Source organism: Natrix helvetica, assembly GCF_964273705.1.
Source record: "Natrix helvetica genome assembly, chromosome: 3".
In the NCBI taxonomy this organism is placed as follows: Eukaryota; Metazoa; Chordata; class Lepidosauria; order Squamata; family Natricidae; genus Natrix; species Natrix helvetica.
In genome coordinates, this window is record NC_138549.1 from 151532027 (window position 1) to 151550962 (window position 18936).

Genomic DNA, 18936 nt, shown 5'->3' on the forward strand with positions numbered 1-18936 from the left:
CAAAAGTCCAAAACCACAAGGTTCAATTAAAGTTTGTTAATGGCACATAGCCCATACCTGTAACAAAAGGAGAAGTAAGACCCCCATCTCCTTATAAGGCTTTTTCCTCAAGGTAACCAATAAGAAATGAGTAAAGTGTTTCCATGTTACACTGTCTTTGAGAATGTATAAGAATGCGTGCATCAATAATAAAGATTGTTCAGAACTTGCAATGTTGGCCATGGGCTAACGTTTCTGAACCTGGCTGCCAAATAAACTTTTCCTGTATCCTGAGAAGTCTAAGCCTGTCATTTTCTGCAACCACATTATCATCAGAGATCTGGGCATATATTTATTTCTAATCCCTGCTGTCATTTCAGTGCCATATTTTGATAATGTCATATAACTTATTTCAAAGAATCAGAGGGTTGGAAGGGGCCTTGGAGGTCTTCTAGTCCAACACCCAGCTCAAAACAGGAGTCCTTATACCATCCTGGACAAATGGCTGTCCAATCTTTTCTTGAAAACTTCCAGCAACGAAACCCCCACAACTCCTGGAGACAAAGCCGTTCCATTGATTAATCATTTTCACTTGACAGCAGCTATGAGTTTCTTTATAGTTATGAATAGTTTTGTTGTCCATTCATTTAACAGATTGCTTTATGTCACATGGGTTGCCTAGAATCAAGAAACAAATAAACGAATAAATCTTACTAATACGTCCATCAGGTATTATTAAATATCAAGCAGCCCAATCTTGAAAAAAAAGGGGACTTTTCAAGTGTTACTCTGGCTATTGCAAAACATGAAGATTTATAAGTTTTGTTCTGTAAATATTTTGTCTCTTCTCATTAAAAAAAAAAAAAACCACTCTGGGATTTAATGAGGATTTCAACTGTTAAATTTGCTTTGATCAGAAAAGTGTGTCTCAGTTAGCCTTTTCCCATTGGCAAAATCTTTCCTTCTTTCGGTAAATAGCAAACATGGTGTAATAGCACAGCCCTTGTGCACTCAAAAGGAGGAGAGCTTATTTTCCTACTACCCTCCTTTCAAAAGTTATCAGACAGGATCACCTTAGAAGGTTCCTATCTTCTAACTCAGGCAACCCTTCTAATTTACTTGCTGTATAGAAGAAATCCACCCATTTTTCACCCTTAATGCATTACCATCAACGATCCTGTTAGATAAGATAGGCTTGGAAATAATGACTGTCCAAAATAACCCATGTAGAACACAATGATTCAGCAGAAATTGAACCCCCCTCTCTCTCATCTACTTTCCAAAGTGTATGCATTATATTGCACTGACTCCAGCATTCCCTTGTGTGAGGAATGTTAGGGGCTGTAATTCAGGAAAATATCTAGGGAAACTTCAATGATACATCATTTTAGGCTTTACATAATAACATGGCATGCATGTTAAAAAAACTGGTTCCAGAAATCTATAGGGAACCAATGTGATTCACTGTAATATGCTCTTGCTATAGTTAGGATGAACATCAATGATTTGAGGAATTTAGAAAGACTCTCAAGGCTTGCCCAGGGAATAAAGGATTATATTATTTTTAGTTCAGTGTTTCCAGACTCCTAGATATCTTGGATCCAATTCATAAATCCAACCACTTCATTCTTCCCAACCAGTTCTTTCCCAAGTGTACGATCGTTATCAAGTACAGAAAAATTGAGCTCCAGTAAAATAGCCTTGTGAGATAGATTAAGATGAGAGATTAATGATGGCCCCCAAATCCCCCAGAGTCTTCACGCTTGACTAAAAATATTTCTGTGAAGTTAGTTGCAAACTCAAAGACCCAATCACACGTTATTTATTTATTTAGCAAATGGCAAAAATGTTAAAAAGCTCCATCACATGTGAAACCAAGGAATGCAATAATTAAAAAAAACTACATGACTGAGTGTTAGTAGATAGCTTCCCCAATGCACAAATCATGTATTCTACCACTAAGCTATAGTTCTTATACAGCTTTAAACCAGAGGTGGGTTGCTGCCGGTTCGGCCCAGATTGGACGAACCAGTAGCAGCAGCAGCAGCGGGAGGCTCTGCCCACCTGCCGGACACTTCTGCGCATGTGCAGAAGCGTCGCTTGCCCCCCACCCCCAAACCAGTAGTAAAGAAATTGGCAACGCACCTCTGCTTTAAACTTTAAGTGATTCATTCTATATTTTCCAGAATAATCTTAGATAGCTTTCCCCAAACACAAGTGTATTCTAGATTTGTGGGTCTCAACTTCCAGAATTCTTGATATAACCATTCTGGGTGCTGAAGTGCACATACCTGGGCAATACCAATGCAGAAGACCACCTCCCAAATTATTTCAGCATAACTATATTTAAGTGTACGGTGTGCAGAGGTATATATTTTTTATTTATCTACTAGCAAACAGTGGACCATACTGGTACCTTACATTATACTCCATCTAGTGAATAAACTGCAAAAATTCTTTAGGGGAAAAGCAAAGTACATAATTGCTCATCTCATATATTGAATTATAAACCAAAGAGGAAATGAGAATATAAATCAGGAAAGAAATAGTTTTGTAATATCAGACACAAACACCAAACATAGCTTTTTTTTTACATGAGTAATTTTTGCAGTAAGCTGCTTTTTTTGTGAAAAGGCACAAGTCTAATGGTATGTGAGAAAGATTTTGAGAAACAGGTGAAGAGATATTCAGGCAGATAAGAGAGAGACCATAATCCAGGGATGCATAATGGGTGGAGAAAGAAGCTCAAGTGGTAATGGAAATGGTGGGAGATTTATACTTTCAGACTTAAATAGAATAAGCTCATCTGGTTGTGCTGCCTATCTGGTCTACCTGGGAAAGCTGTTATCATTCTTGCAAATCTGATACTCTCTTTCAAAGAGAAGAATTTCAGTCTTCAAGGAATTCTGCTATCTGCCAAACATCTGGCTGTAGCATTGTTGCAACACCAGCACCAAGTAGATGCACCAATGATCAATTTGCAGAATTCCATGATACAACCTTGTAGATGACGCCACTCTGTGAAGGACCTTGGAGTACTCATCACAAACGATCTAAGTGCCAGAGCTCACTGTAACAGCATTGCCAAAAAGGCATTAAGAGCTGTCAACCTAACCTTGTGAAGCTTCTTCTCCAGTAATATTGTACTGCAAACTAGGACATACAAAACCTTTGCTAAACCAATTCTCAAATATAGCTTGTCTGCCTGGAATCCGTACTGTATATCAGATATTAATACAATTGAGAGAGTCCAGAGGTATTTCATGAGAAGAGTACTCTATTCTTTACTCACAATAGAATACCCTATGCCACCAGGCTTGAAAGTTTGGGCTTGGAGAACCTAGAACTACGCTGCCTACGGTCTGACCTAAGTGCAGTACACAAAATTATCCACTACAACGTCCTACCTGTCAATGACTACTTCAGCTTCAACCATAAGCAAACAACAGATACAAACTCAAGGTAAACCGCTCCAAACTCGATTGCAGAAAATACGACTTCAGCAACAAAGTGGTCAATGCCTGGAATGCGCTACCTGACTCTGTTGTTACATCCCCAAACCCCCATAATTTTAACCTAAGACTCTCTACTGTTGACCTCACCCCATTCCTAAGAGGTTAGTAGGGGTGTGCATAAGCACACCAGCATGCCTACCGTCCCTGTCCTACTGTCTCCATTTATTCATACGCATTTACTGTGTTCATATTTATGTTTATACTTATACCTGTTATCTTTTACATGTTTGACAAACTAAATAAATAAAATAAAACAACGCACAATCTGTGGCAGCAGAACTGATAGAGGTTAAGCCAACAATCTTGCATTCCTATGGGAGCTTGCCAGAGAAACTGACGTAGCCACAGGATCTGGGAAACAAGAAACGCAACATCTAAAGAGTTATTCTCTATATCCCAGGGCACACATGACAGTCAAGCATATCATATTCCCTGATCCCTTTAATCCTCTGTCAAAATATCTTTTCACACATGAGAGATACTGCTGCCCATTTACATGATAAGGGATGCCTAAAGGTAATCCTCAATTTGTGACTGGTTGCTTAATGACCGTTCAGTTATGATGGAAATAAAAAAAAAGCTACAGTACTTACAACCTCTTCCTAGTTACAACTGCCACATGCTCCCCCTCCCCCCAGGCACATGAGTGCATTTTGGGCACTTGGCAGCTGCTCACATTTAGACACAGTTGCAACATCCTATAGTCGCATGATTGTGATTTGCCATGTTTTTTCCTGTTTTCTGCCAGAAAACAGCAATATATGTATTGCTGTATTTGGCCAAAAATATAGTAGAAATGCCCCAAAAATGTCTATATGGTGATATTCACGAGATCATCAGCAGTTAAGCTTGACTTAAGGTAGACTTTTTATAGTTCTAGGAGCATAAACACCAGCGTTCAAAATGCTCAAAATGCAGAAGAATAAAAACAATCCAAATAACTTCTGAAGAAGCAAAAAAAAAAAAAAAAAAAACCCACCATAATTCAGACACCCAAATTTAAAAGAACAAAAGGAGTACAGATTGAAAGCCTTCCTTTTTCAAAAATTTCCAAAAAGCAATTAATAAAATGGTCTGAGCTTCAATCACTGGGATTAGCTGGGGAATTCTGGGAGCTGAAGTCCACACATTTTAAAAGATGATGAACTTGATAGACTAATCTACAAGGAACAGTTTTGCCAGGGTGGGAGGGAGAGGCTGTGGCTGCAAAGATTCCCAAGGAAGCTTGAGGAAAAATCTATGGGAGCAATGCACAAGAGCCTGTATAAGAAAAGCAGATCTGAATATGGAGGAGCACAAAAATATTGAACAGCATGAGGGCAAGATTGAAATTGATTTGACCACCTCCACCCATTGCCCGTGCCATTCCAACAATAGGAAGAAAAAAAATCAAAGGGAAGAGAAAATAAACCCTTGCCAATATCTTTCTGAAGTTAAGAGCCTCCCATCTCAAGAATTCTACCTTCTCAATTTCTGGAAGTCTGATTTTGTGCCGGTAATACAAACTTCCTCTCTGAGCTATTTGCTTGCCAAGATCAAACGTTTTCTCGCTCTTGGCCTGTTGGCAAATGGACTGGTGCCCAGTGCCAGGAGAGAATACAAGCATGCCAAATAACATTTTTTTGCATGCTGAAAACTTCACTGATTGGAAAAGCCATCTGACTGGGACAAAGGCAGAACGCAAGGGATTATCTGCTACCTCTTTCACAGCAGCTTTATGTGGAACATTATGAAATAGAGAATAAAAATAATCTTTAGAAATTAGGTGTGCAATAGAGAATTGTGTCTAGATCTTCCTTTTCTTTTTAATTTTTTACCATCATTAGACATGGCCTGGGTTTGCACAATTCAGCCATAACCTAGTCAACCTACCACAAATATTGCTAAGGTTTGAGATTTTGTGAAAGATGTGCAAATTGTTACTTTATTGAAGTGATATTCTGTCATTATGAATGAAGAGAGATGCATGCGGGATATTTTATGCTCGTGTGGCAAAATAACCTGAATAGATTATGGTGGGAATTGAGAAATGAGCACCTATTTCAAAGTGAGAAGGCCAGCTTGGTCATTTTGCAGCTATCAGCCCACATTCAGTGGCCCTGAAGAAACTACTCAGGAGAAGGGGGGGAAAGAGTTTGGTATTCCTGTAAATCTGGGCATTCCCAAGCACAGCCTATTTCCATCTTGACCAGTGTCCGGTGTTTCTCTGCGAGTGGAGGATTTTGGGAATTGGAAGTCCACACATCTTAAAGTTGGCCAGGTTAAGAACCATTGCTCTTCCCAGTTGGAATGTAAAATCATCATTTATTACACCAAACGATTAGCCACTTACCAGTCACAGATGATGTCCTCAGTGGTGGCATTTGTGCACAATGTTTACTAAACATATTCAAATCTAATTCTCTTGGATTTGCACAACCTCCTCAGTTGTCATCTAACTCCATCTCTGGGTTTGCACAGATATGTGTTTGCTGTGATTAGTACACTAATATGTGATTGGTTAGTTTGTTTATCATTGTCTTGTACAAAAAGATGTTAAAGATGTTAAGGTGAAATGGTATAGGATCTCCTGCTTGAGCAGGGGGCTGGACTAGAAGACCACCAAAGTCCCTTCCAGCTCTATTCTGATTTGATTTGTATGGAATGTACTAACTCAGTGAATTGCTTTTTCCCTTAATTTTAATAAGGAGCATTTGTCTGTGTATAAAAATATCAAGGTGACAGCAATGAGTTCAATTCAAACCTCGCCAATTTTTAACATGCATTGCATTCAGAATGCATGTAAAAAAAGGGGGAGGGGTGTTGACCACTCAAGTCATACTGAACTTTTGGGCATTCCCCACCCAAACATCCCTCATTTTATCCTTATTTCAAAGTCTGGACCTGGATCTTGTCGCTATCCTTGTATTTTTTTTAATCCCCTTCAAAGATAATAAATACAGATTCTTTAATAAGAACAACTTGATCTCATAATCATTTTGTTAAGTTGGAGGGAAAAAAAACATGTTTTGATATGCTCTCCTTCATTTCAAAGATATCCTGTGGGATGAATTCTTCATTCTTCTGGAATGTCACATCTGATTTGACCAAAGTAAAAAAAAAGAAGAAAAAAAATCTGTGTTGCATATTTTCAGATCTCTTTATTATTTTACATAGGAAGTCACGGTCACCCTATAGGCTTGTACTTTGCAAGCTGGCAGATGACTTTCTACCCTAATAAATGGGTATTTTCCAACTGGCAGCCATTTTGTGTATGCAAGGCTTTCACGACTATCATTTTGTGAATGAACTCATCATCTGCTGCTTTAACTTCAAAATGTTCTCCCAGCTAGAAATGGCTGCTTTCCTTTGCTCTAGGTCTCAGGCATTGGCCTTCCCATCACCTGCCTCTCAGAGCCTTTTAATGGGAGTTTCAAGATAGTCTTTGACATCTTCTGTGTTCTGACTTCAGAGAGATCAGGTTGACCAAGTGCTGTCATTTTCCACAATTTATATCCTGTAAACCAAGGGGTTTCATTTTTTAAATCCTCTTGAGCCAATAAAAATGCAGCTGCAACTATGTGTGTAAGAGAGAGACCGTGAATGTGCCTGTATTATGTGTGTGTGATTCATCTGAGCAAAATAAGCTTTTGGTTTAGTCTGGTTATGAAAGCAACGATGTTGCCTAAAAGCTATGTAAGGCCAAAAAAACATCCTGTATTTGGAGGCATAGGGGGATGGGAGGAGCCAGATGGATTCAAAATCAGTGGGAATCATTGGGAAACATAATTGCTCTGGCTCCAGCCGTGATCTATCTGAGCAATATAAAGAGGCTGAGAATGTAGGGAATGCAGAGTAATTTGTAAAAGGTGTTTGGCTTCAATGTTCAAACAAGTTGCTTTTATGGTGAGCAGATGGCAGTTTCTCTGCTCTTGAAACAATACTGAGATGATGGTTCATGTTTTTCATGTTCATACATATTACTGTTTTCTCTGATAATGGTGATGTTTCCTATCATCCCAGTGCATGGAAACACTTGGTATTGGTGGAAATCTATTCTGCACCTAATCAGAACGGCTTTACATAGCTATGTATCTACATACCCGATTTGGTGTTCTTGTCGGAGCAATGCCTATGTGACCTGGAATTGGTGTACTTGGTCTCCTTGTATCCCCCCCACAGGGAGGCAGGACCTATTAGACTGATCTGCCCCCATTGACTAATGGACCCGGATGGGCTCCAGAAGGAGCTGGGAGTTATAACTGCTAATCTACTGTGAGTGAAGTCAGTCGAGCTGTCAGTCACTATTTGGAATAGGAAGGTGACTAAGGCTCTGGGTAGGATTGCACCCATGCGACCTCTCCTCATCTGTAGACCAGAAGTGGGTTGCTCCCGGTTTGGGTGAACTGGTAGCGGTGGCAACGGGAGGCTCTGCCAACCCACCGGGATGCTTCTGCGCATGTGCAGAAATGTTGCATGCGTGCACGAGTGAACCGGTAGTAAAAAAAATGGAAACCCACCAGTGCTGTAGACCACTCTGTGCCCTGTGGTATACAGAGGAACTGAGAGGGATGAAACGCATGAGACGACATCTAGAGCACCGCTGGCGGAAGACAAGGGATAAACCCGATTGAACATGGGTAAGAGCTGCTATTAAGGCCTACCTCGTGACAATTCGTGCTGCAAAGTGTTTCTCCACACTAATTGCATCAGCAGATAATCAGCCAGCGCCCCACTTTAAGGTGAGCCTCCTCATCCTGGGGAATGAGGAAATTGAGGTCCACCTGAAGGGGCATGCTTAAGAATTTGCCGATTTTCTGGAAGTCAAAATCGCTCAACTTCATTCCCAGTTAAGATGCTGGTCTGGTGGAAGCCCCTGAGGCAGGTTCTTGCCCTGTTATCTGGGAACAGTTTGACCCTGTTGCTCCTCAGGAAGTGGACAGGATTCTGGGAGTATACATGCAAGCACCTGTGTTTTAGACCCATGCCCCTCCTGGCTTGTGAAAGCTTTCCAGGAGGTGACAAGTGGGTGGACTATGGAGGTGATTAATGCTTCCCTACAGAAGGGAGCAGTGCCCCAGCACTTTAAGGAGGCTGTCATCTGCCTTCTTAAGAAGCCATCGCTGGATTCCACCCTGTTGGATAATTTCTGACCTGTCTCCAATTTTCCCTTTTTGGGGAAGTTTGTTGAGAAGGTGGTTGCACGGCAGCTCCAGAGATTTCTGGGTGAAACGGATTATCTCGACCCCTACCAGGCAGGATTCAGGCCTGGATTCGGGACAGAAATGGCATTGGTCCTATTTTTGGATGATCTCAGGCGGGAGTGGGATGGGGGTAGTACATCCACTCCCAAATCCACTCCAGGAAAATAACATGGTCAACCCAAATAATACATGGGCAAACAATTGATACAAACTGAAGGCAAACCGCTTCAAACTCAATTGCAGAAAATACGACTTCAGCAACAGAGCGGTCAACACCTGGAATGCCCTACCTGACTCTCTGGTTACAGCTTCAATCTCAAACTGTCTACCGGGGACCTCACCCCATTCTTAAGAGGTCCGTAAAGAGGGCGTGCATAAGCACACCAGTGTGCCTACTGCCCCTCTCTTATTTATCTGTATTTACTTCCTTTGTTCATGTTTATTTTTATACCTATACTTGTTATCTTGTACATGTTTGATAAATAAATAAACGTGGCAGATTTTTTTCTTGCCAGGGTGTATTTACGGCATGGTTATCTATGCATCAGAAAAGGCTCAGGTTCAGGGGTGGGTTCCAGCTGCTGCTACTGCCGGTTCGCTCAGGGATGCGCTGTGCACATGCGCGCTACAAAAATGCTTTTGTGCATGCGCAGAAGCAAAAAACAAGATGATGGCATCTATGGTGCCACCAACAGAACCGATTTGGGGGCGTGGCAGGCCAAGTTACTACCTACTCGGCAGAACCGGTCCAAACCAGTAGGAACCCACCTCTGGTCAGGCTCTAGGAACTGAAGCAGTTGAGATAGTAATTTCTTATGCTGATATAATTTTCTGCCAATTCGAGAGAGGATAGATAGTATTATAACTCAGTAGTACCAGTAGGAAAAAGCTTAGTAAGGAAGTCCTACATGGGTATTCCTTGGTGCAGATTTTCATTCCATATAATGCCTTTTTGTAGCTCAACTCATCTTGTTTCTGTTCTTTATATCCTGTATTCTTATCTGCCAACATATTAATAGAGAAAGCCTGGGAAAGCAATCAAAACATGCTTTGTTTAAAACAATTCAGACCAATACATCCTTTACTTGTGTCATTTCCCCCCAACCCCAGCTATAGTAAGATAAAAGAACTTGAATTTTCATCTAAGCCCATTAGTCAATTTGTCTCTTCCCTTATGACTTTTATGATTCACTAATTTTTTGATCCAATTTTTATCTTGTTTCTCAGTAGAGTTGCTTTCCAGATAGGAAGAACCCAATGTGAAATTGTTGAAACAAGGCTCTGGGAAAGCTATGGAATCTGAGGAATTTCCTCCGTGGAATGGGCAGCAGCTGAAGTTTCCACTGTCTGGATTTCCATAATATGAACATTTAACATCAGGCAGACATGACTACTATGGAAAACAGATGTCTATGTATTTTCTATTCGCTAGACTTTCAGCAGGGATGTCAGATGTGGGAGGAAATCACCAATTTTGTGGGAGACTGGATTGCACTCATCCAACAACCATCCCATTTATCTAAAACTGTTGTTGTTTGAATGGAGGGATTGTGATGGCAGTAGACAAGGACAAAATTGCATGTGGGGAGTCACATGAATATAGCCCTGCTGTCCAATCTTTTGCAGATAGCATGATGAGGTCCCCAGTAGAAATCATGATATGAGCGGGAGTCTTGAGACCACACCTAATGAAAAATGTTTAAATCTTCCCCAATACTTAAAACAGTTTAATATAGCCTAATATAGTTTTTCATTGTCTTCTTGTGGAATATTTTTCAACTTTTTAGTCTAATCTTCATATTTGTAGGTGATTCTCTCATCCAAATACTCATGAGATCTGAGTCTGCTTTGCTTTTTGAGGTCAGCTGGGTGCTCACACCTAATCCGATATACTCTGTTATCAGGCACTTGGTTGCTTATAGGTTTGTATCTCATGCTTACTCCAGGAACTCAAAATAGTGTACTCGGTGGCCTATTACCCACTATAATATTTTAAATTATTACGCAGGGCCTACAAATGTTACTGAGGATATAGTAACCTCTGTTGGTCTTTGCTTTGGTTCACCATCTTGTATATTAGCCAACATTCCATAAAAAGAAGGTGCAGTTAAGATACCTCTATTATAACACATAATATGGTCTTCCGATGTCTGAATGAATGCATGCAGGATTTCTGCAATCTGTATCAGGAAAATAACTTTATACTTGGCAGTTGGAGCAGCATATGAACTGCATTAGAGTCAAATATTTATTAAACACGGAATACAATGACCATTAAGCAGCACTATTGGAGCAGACAACACTGCTTTCAAATATGGAATCTGATCCAGAGCCATCTATGCTTGTTTTATGTGCAATGGTTTGTTTTGTATACTTCAAGCATCATATAGAGGGGAAAAAAAGATGGAGGGAATAGAAGATGGAAAAAACCAGGAACTAGCTATGGCGCTTTCCTGGCTCTTTTTAAATACTAGAAACATCATCTGCAGCAAATTTAGAACAGAAAATTAAGTGTTTCCTACCTCGGTCATTTCTTGACATGTTTAGATTGTTTAGAAGAATTCTTTATTGGCCAAGTGTGATTGGACACACAAGGAATTTGACTTTGGTGCATATGCTCTCAGTGTACATAAAAAGACAAGATACATTTGTCAAGAATCATAAGGTACAACACTTAATGATAGTCATAGGGTAGAAATAAGCAATCAGGAGACAATATCAATATAAATCGTAAAGATACAAGCAACAAAGGTACAGTCCTGCAGTCATAAGTGGGGGGAGATGGGTGATAGGAACGATGAGAAGACTAATAGTAATAGTAATGCAGCCTTAAGAAAACCTGAGAGGAAACAGGGCAAATATGAATAGGCAAATTGAATTGTATCTTGCTCTCAAAGGGAAGGTGCTTTTTTCATAAGTGTGGTTTTGTCAGTATGAGTCATACTCAATTGCAAACCAAGAAATATAACTACCCTTTCTTGTAACATTATTCTAAAAATTCATGTCCAAGATCCCCAAAACTCCTTTTCTAGACAAAAGACTAATCATAGAAGTGAAAAGGAAATATTGCTTTATAAGGTGATCAAATCAGAATCTAATCTGAGTCAGTCACCAGGACCAAAGGTTTATTCTTCCAAGCTTTTGGCCCAGTGCTTGTGTTTTTGCAACCTGGTGGGATGAGACCACCTGAATTCATCGGTACCCTGCAGTGAACAAAGACATGCATTCAGTTTTGCAGCTACTACAAATGTTGGCCATGCAGGGACAAAAATAGCCAGAGAAATGATTGAAACCTGGGAAATGGGCGCCTTATTAGTCAAAAGGAATGCTGATTTACCACTAGCTTATCAGGTACTTAGGGTGCAGTCCAATGCTGAAATTCAAAAAAAAAAAAATTGCTACCTGTTCTGGGTGTCGCAGGAGAAGGATACTGCAAAATCTCCATTCCCACCGCACTCTGAGGCCAGCCAGAGGTGGTATTTCCCGGTTCTCGGAACTACTCAAAATTTATGCTACCTGTTCTCCAGAACCTGTCAGAACCTGCTGAATTTCACCCCTGGTGCAGCCATTAACACCCTAATTAACAACTAAAAACTACACACAACCAGGCACCATGTAAATAGAAGGAGTAGAACAGCCCAATGCATATTCTAGAGAGAGAGAAATTTCCTGATGATGGGCTCCAGCAGGAGCCCAAAAGCTTGGAAGAATAAAACTTTGGTTCTGGTGACCGGATCCTGCAACGCTATCCTGGAACGAAGATTTTTTGCCTTCATTTGTGATCAAATTCAGCCAATATTTAACAACAGTGTTACTGTAATCAGTGACATTTAAGAAATCTGAATCGAAAGGAGAATGATTTTGCAACTTTTTCTGGCAGCACTGAAAATTGTGTTCCGGGGATCCTATGACCAATTTTTAATTAATCTTTCAAATAATTAAAACAACATGATAAAATATTGATGACTATGGTAAACCTTTCCCAGATGGAGTGAGTAATTACACGGACTGCAATTTGGCAGATGAAAAACCGAAATATAGGAGATATTTCTCCCACTGCTTCATATTCTGTTTTCCCCCCTGCTTCTTGTTCAAAGAACACATTTTCATCCCTATGTATGTTGGCTTGACCTCAACAAAGACATAATTTCAGCAGAACATGGTGCACTTGTTATACTTATCCAAACCTACTAAGAGAATAAAACAACAATTTTGGGTACTTTTAATTCCTACGAGGAGTGTTTATGTGGCCAAACACCACAAATGCTATTAGCAGTTATAAAAACTGAAAGCCCATGGATTGATTTGTATATAGACATTGGGGACATTTCCAAAGTAGTGACTTATGGCATTTAGCTGTACCCAGCCATCACTGAAAGGATATGAAAACTGTTATTTTTGGCACAACAATGGTTGGGTGACTGTAGAAGACACTATAAATTACTAACGAAGAACTGACCTAGGTGGCAACATTTTGTGATTATTAGCTTTGTCTGTAGTGTTCCACTGTGACATGTTCCTGGAGCCTGGGAAATATACACTGCAAGTCCTACGGAGGGACCATGTAGCATAACATTATTTTTAAAATCCCCCACAATCCCTCTGGAAATAATTTCTGGAAAATACTGACAAAAAAAATCTGTGATGGTATAAACATAAATAAAGGCTGAACAGTATTTATCCTTCCTCCAAACAAATTTGCAAAAGACCTCGAAATGATATTTTTGTAAGGGTTTTAAAAATCTGGGGAAAAACTCACCAGATTGGAGAAGGATGAAGAAAGCTCTTATTTATAACCCATCCTTATTATTTTTACAAATAACTCAAGGCAGTGAACATACCCAACATAGCTTCTTCCTTCTACTTTCCCCACAACAACCATCCTATGAGTGGAGATGCCCTGAGATTGACTGGCCCAAAGTCACCCAGCTTTCATGGCCAAGCTGGGACTCAAACTCATGGTCTTTTGCTTTCTAGCCAGGTACCTCTTAATTTACCTCTTTTATAACAAAAAGCACTGATGTTTTACCTAATTCAGGTAATGAAACATCTGCAAGAAAACAACCAAACTCAGAAGACACCAAGGACCCTTCGACGTTTCTTCACTTGTCTATGATCATATTTTTTGGACTATAGGATGCACCAGAGTATAAGACGCACCATGATTTTGAAGAGGTAAATTTTTTAAAAAAGTTTTTCACTCGGCAGACTTCCCAAACCCTCTACACCTCATTTTTTGCAAAAAAAGGGGGGGCATGCAGAGCTTTGGGAGACTCTTAGAGTGTTCCTGGGGGCTGGGGCCAAAAACGAGCAAAATATGTCCCGTTTTTCTCAAAAATGAGCCTTTTTTGAAAAAAAGAGGGGGGCATGCAGAGGTTTTGGGAGGCTTGTAGGGTGCTCCTGAGGGTTGGGGGGGGGAACAGCCCATTTTTTGCTCTTTTTTGCCCTCTCCAGCCCTTAGGAGCATTTTGCAGACCTCCCAAACCCTCTGCACGTCCATTTTTGCAAAGAGGGCGGGGTTTCAGGAGGCAAAAAAAAAATGCTGTATTCAGTGTATAAGACGCACCCAGATTTTCACCCTCTTTTTTGAGGGAAAAAGGTGCATCTTATATGCTGAAAAATACAGTACTTTATGGAACACTCATGTGACTGTGTAATGTTGTATGGCAGCGATCGCGAACCTTTTTTGGCTTGCGTGCCACAAGTGGGGGGAGTGCAGGGGGGTCATGTGCGGGCGTGCCGCACCCATAATGCAATGCGTGACCCCCCAGTGCACATGCACGCACAACAGACGTGACCCCCCATTTTTACATGCTTTTTTCACCCTCCCCAGGCTCCAGAGGCTTTATAGGAGCCTGGGGAGGGCGAAAAGAGCCTCTCCCCCCCCGGAGGCCCTCCGGAGGCTTCAGGGACCGTCCAGAGGTTTCCCTGAAGCCTTCGGAACGCTTAAAACAACCTTGGAGGGTCGTTTTTAGTGCTCCGAAGGCTTCAGGGACCATCCGGACGCTCCCTGAAGCCTTCGGAGCGCTCAAAACTACCCTCTGAGCAAACCGGAAGTCACTTCCGGTTTGCTTGGAGGGTCATTTTTAGCGCTCCGAAGGTTTCAGGGAAGCCTCCAGACGGTCCCTGAAGCCTCTGGAGGGCCTCCGGGGGGCAGGGGGGGGCTCCTATAAAGCCTCTGGAGGCTGGGGAGGGCGAAAAATGGCTTTTAAAAACGGTGAACTCAGTTGGCCAGCGCCAATGGTCTAATGGTTAGTGTTTTTGGATTTAAAATCGAATTCTTATAAAAACATAATAGAAACAGAGCATTGTCTTGTAGAAAGAGACAGTGGAATGATTGGGGTAAATAGGAAGGTTGGGGCATCTGCAAAGATTTTTGTCCCTTACACAGAACCCTAAATCCAACTGATTTATCGATCCTACCTCATTGTGCAGTAGTATTATTCCATGACCTTCAGAGGCACTGAGAAGTTCCATGCCCCTGCCCAAACTTCTTTTTTAGCAAGTATTGTGGAAAGGGTAGTAGGCTTGGGGGAAGTATTCCAGGGGTGGGTTCTGGCAGGCAGTACTGCCGGTTTCCTTGTGTGCGTGCTTTGCGTGCGCTTGAGGTGCAATGCAATTAAAATTGTTCTGCGCATGCACAAAACTGAAAAATAAGACGGCAGCGTTGATGGCACTGCCCAGGGAACTGATTCGTGGGTGTGGCAGGCCTGGGTCACTGCCTGTTTCACAGACCCAGGCTGCCAAATCACTACTGGTCTGGCTGAACCAATCCAAACAGGTAGGAACCCACCACTGAAGTATTCCGTGAAATTAAAGAACCTATAAGTTATTCAAGAAAAGACACCACAAAAATGGATTAAAAAAAACAAAAAACCTTTCTCCAGGATAAATCTGTGCACACCTATGTGTTAGAAAAGAGGAAAGGAGGCGTGTATTTTCACTTTCCTTCAAAATCCAGACTTTTGTGATGTCTTTAGAGGAAAAAAACATATTTTATCCTAGAATTGCATCACAATCAAGGAATGGTTCAAAAGAGTGCCAACTTCCTAAGAGACGGTCAGCTGCTTGCAAACTAAAGTTGATGATTCCCCAATGATTTGTTTCTATTTTTTTAACACTTTTTTCCCTTGCCAAGATCCACACAAAATAAATGCTTTTAGTATTTTTATACAGAGTCGCCAACAATGTGAAGACAGGGTCTCTTGAAAATTTCTTGGGAAGGAATGGGTATTGTTGGCTATCAATGCTGCCCATATAACATAATGAAAATGGACAATGGTTCTGAGTACATCATCTACAGATCCCAACATCCCCAGCCAATATGACAATGGCAAAGTTATTTTAGTTTAAAAAATGCTGGCTCAAAGTTTTAAAGATATTTCTCAAATTTGATAGCTTCTAAACGTGGGAATGTCAGTTCCTAGTATTTCTCAGCCAGCATGGCCATGTTGAGAATTCTGTAAGTTACTAAGGCTGGTAAACTCTACTGTACATAAAACAGAATGAAGCTCTCTTGGGTGAAATAGAGCTTATAGTTCTATTTCAGCCAGAATTTAAGATTTTGGCACCGAAACTACTATGCCCATTTTCTGGATGATCTTCACTGGGAGAGAGACAAACCTATTGATCCATCTTGGTGACTTATAATGCTACCAGCTCTGTCATTCTTCAAGAAAAATTACCCAAAATATTTATGGGAATACACCAGCCAAATGAACTTCTCCAAAAGATAGTGATATGGATTTTTGCTCAATCTCATGTTGTTTGTGCTTTGGGGTTTTATTAGCTTTCATTTACTTTCCATGATATTTATCTGATCTATGAAATAACCGAATGCTAATCACATCGTCCCTACACCCAGAATCACACCCTCCTCCTGATCCCATCCATGTGTTTTGAAGACACACTGGATTCTTACACACATCGAGGGAAAATCTAGTATTTAGTAGCATGGAAGGATGGACCTCCCTCAGAGACTGTTGGTGCCAAACATATTATAGCTTCCAGGCTGCTTAAGAAATTCCATGATTTGCTGGCATCATGCCATCAAAGGCTAGAAGGCGGGAGGAGCAAATGGGGAATCAACCTGCCTGTGTACATGATGGGAAACTGGGAGGGGGGGAATGACAGCTTGACAAACAACAGGGAAGCTTGGAAGCAGTTTGGCCATACTCAAGGCCACACACCCTGAGAAAAAAAATGTGGATTACCCTGAATATCTCAGCATTCTCAAAACACCTAGGCAGACTCTTATTGGCTGAAGACAGGCTGGTCATGGGGGGAGGACTGGGATGTGCAGAAACTTTCTGTATCTTTTGAGAACAGGAAATTCTAGCCTGACTCTACTGCAACCAACATATTTTAATAAAAAAATCTATCAATTCAATCAAATGGAGTTGAAGGTCTTTCTTTCCTAAGGGATTGGACTGCGACAGGCTTGACACTAACTAAGGTTCCAAGCTTAATTTGAAGATATCACATAACCCGCTCAAGAGATTTTGAAGGATGGCATACAACATGTTAAAATGAATATAAGTATGTTATATGTATGGTATGATGAATGAAATATATGCATTATTTATATTTTGCAGTAGCATAAATGTCCATAACAATAATAATTTTCTATGTAATAGTCTTGGAAGAATAGGTCTTTTCTGCAATGCCCTACTCTTTATGCTGTTTGACTAGCCATTGAGGAACTGTTTCTACTGGGATACCCAGTATATTCTTGGGTATGTTAATGTATGAATGAAAGGATCTTTGAGTTCAGAAAGTGAACATTAACAGATGTTGGTTGCAGTAGAGTCAGGCTAGAACTAAATTTCCGTGCTCAAAAGATACAGAAAGTTTCCGCACATCATAGCCTCCCCCCCACCCCGATCATTCGACCTTCAGCCAATAAGAGTCTTCCTAGGTGTTTTGAGAATGCTGAGATGTTTAGGGTAATCCATATTCTTTCTCAGGGTGTGGACTTGAGTGCTGGCACAAATTGATTCCAAGCTTCCCTGCTGTTTGTCAAGCTGTCATTCCAGAAGACCAATAGCACTTAGACATACTGTATATACCGCTTCATACTACTTTTACAACCCTCTCTAAGCAGTTTACAGAGTCAGCATATTGCCCCCAACAATCTGGGGGGTAATATGCATTTTACCCACCTCGGAAGGATGGAAGGCTGAGTCAACCTTGAGCCGGTGAGATATGAACTGCAGCTAGCAGTCAGCTGAAGTAGCCTGCAGTACTGCACTCTAACAGTGCCACCTCGGCTCATCTTTATTTACTTTAAATTTATCTCACATCTTTCTGATATTGATTCATTAAATTTTTAATATTAACTCATGCTTCTGTAGTAGGAGACTGAGCAGTTAGCAGTCTCATTACTTTGGAGAAGGTGAACAAATATGTTATACCTACTTTGAGTGGGTGAGTGTGAGTGTTTGTTTTTAATCTCTTGAAACTATGGGCATGTAAGCATCAGTTCATAGTCAAAATGAAACGAAAATGGTGACCTATGCATCATCTTTTTTTAGCTGTGTTGCAATGTTATCCAAAAGGATATAAACGTAAGAGTTTGCATCATGACATTATGACGCAGGTTTCATAACTTACCCCTACTCTTGTCATCTTCCTGCAGACACCCAAGTGCAGACAGGAACAGGAAACACCTTAGTTCAAAACTTTGAAAACTTTATAGCTGGTACAATACAGCCAGAAGCCTTGACTGCAATCCGGTGATTACATCTGCATCACTCTCAAAATTTCCCAGACAAAATGATCTTCTCCTGTTAGTTAAGAGTTTCAATATGATCATAGCTGGATGGTCACAGTATATCCTCCTTCACTCTGTATGGAGCAATTTGTCCAGTGAGTTTCTTTCTCCTTTTTTTTAACCTTAAGGTCAGAAACAATGGGTTTTGATTTCATGGAGCAAACATCTGCTGATATCAAGAAAATATTCCTAATAATCAGTACTAATTAGCAATGTGAGACTGCTTTGGAAGATGGCCCTTGGTAGAGCCACCTGCCTTAAAGTATAATAAGTCCTCACTTAACAGCTACCCTGTTTAACAACTGTTCAAAGTCACAACAGCTGAGAAAAAAATGACTTTATGATTGGTCCTTGAACTTACAACTACCACAGAATCACATGATCTCCATCTGCAAGCTTCACAGCTGGCTTCTGACAAGCAATTCAATGGAGAAGTCAGCAGTAAAATGGCAAGTTACATCATAGGATGTTTCACTTAACAGCTGTG

General features: G+C 40.7%; 1 protein-coding gene across 1 annotated transcript in view; it reads right to left on the reverse strand.

Moving 5' to 3' along the window:
• Nucleotides 1-18427, reverse strand: part of CCN5 (cellular communication network factor 5) — a 46704-nt gene extending 28277 nt beyond the window's left edge. The window contains exon 1 of the mRNA XM_081947012.1: nucleotides 18290-18427. Coding sequence (XP_081803138.1) covers nucleotides 18290-18304 — 15 coding nt within the window. The 5' untranslated portion in view covers nucleotides 18305-18427. The remainder of the gene's footprint in view (nucleotides 1-18289) is intronic.
• Between the last annotated feature and the right edge of the window lie 509 nt (nucleotides 18428-18936).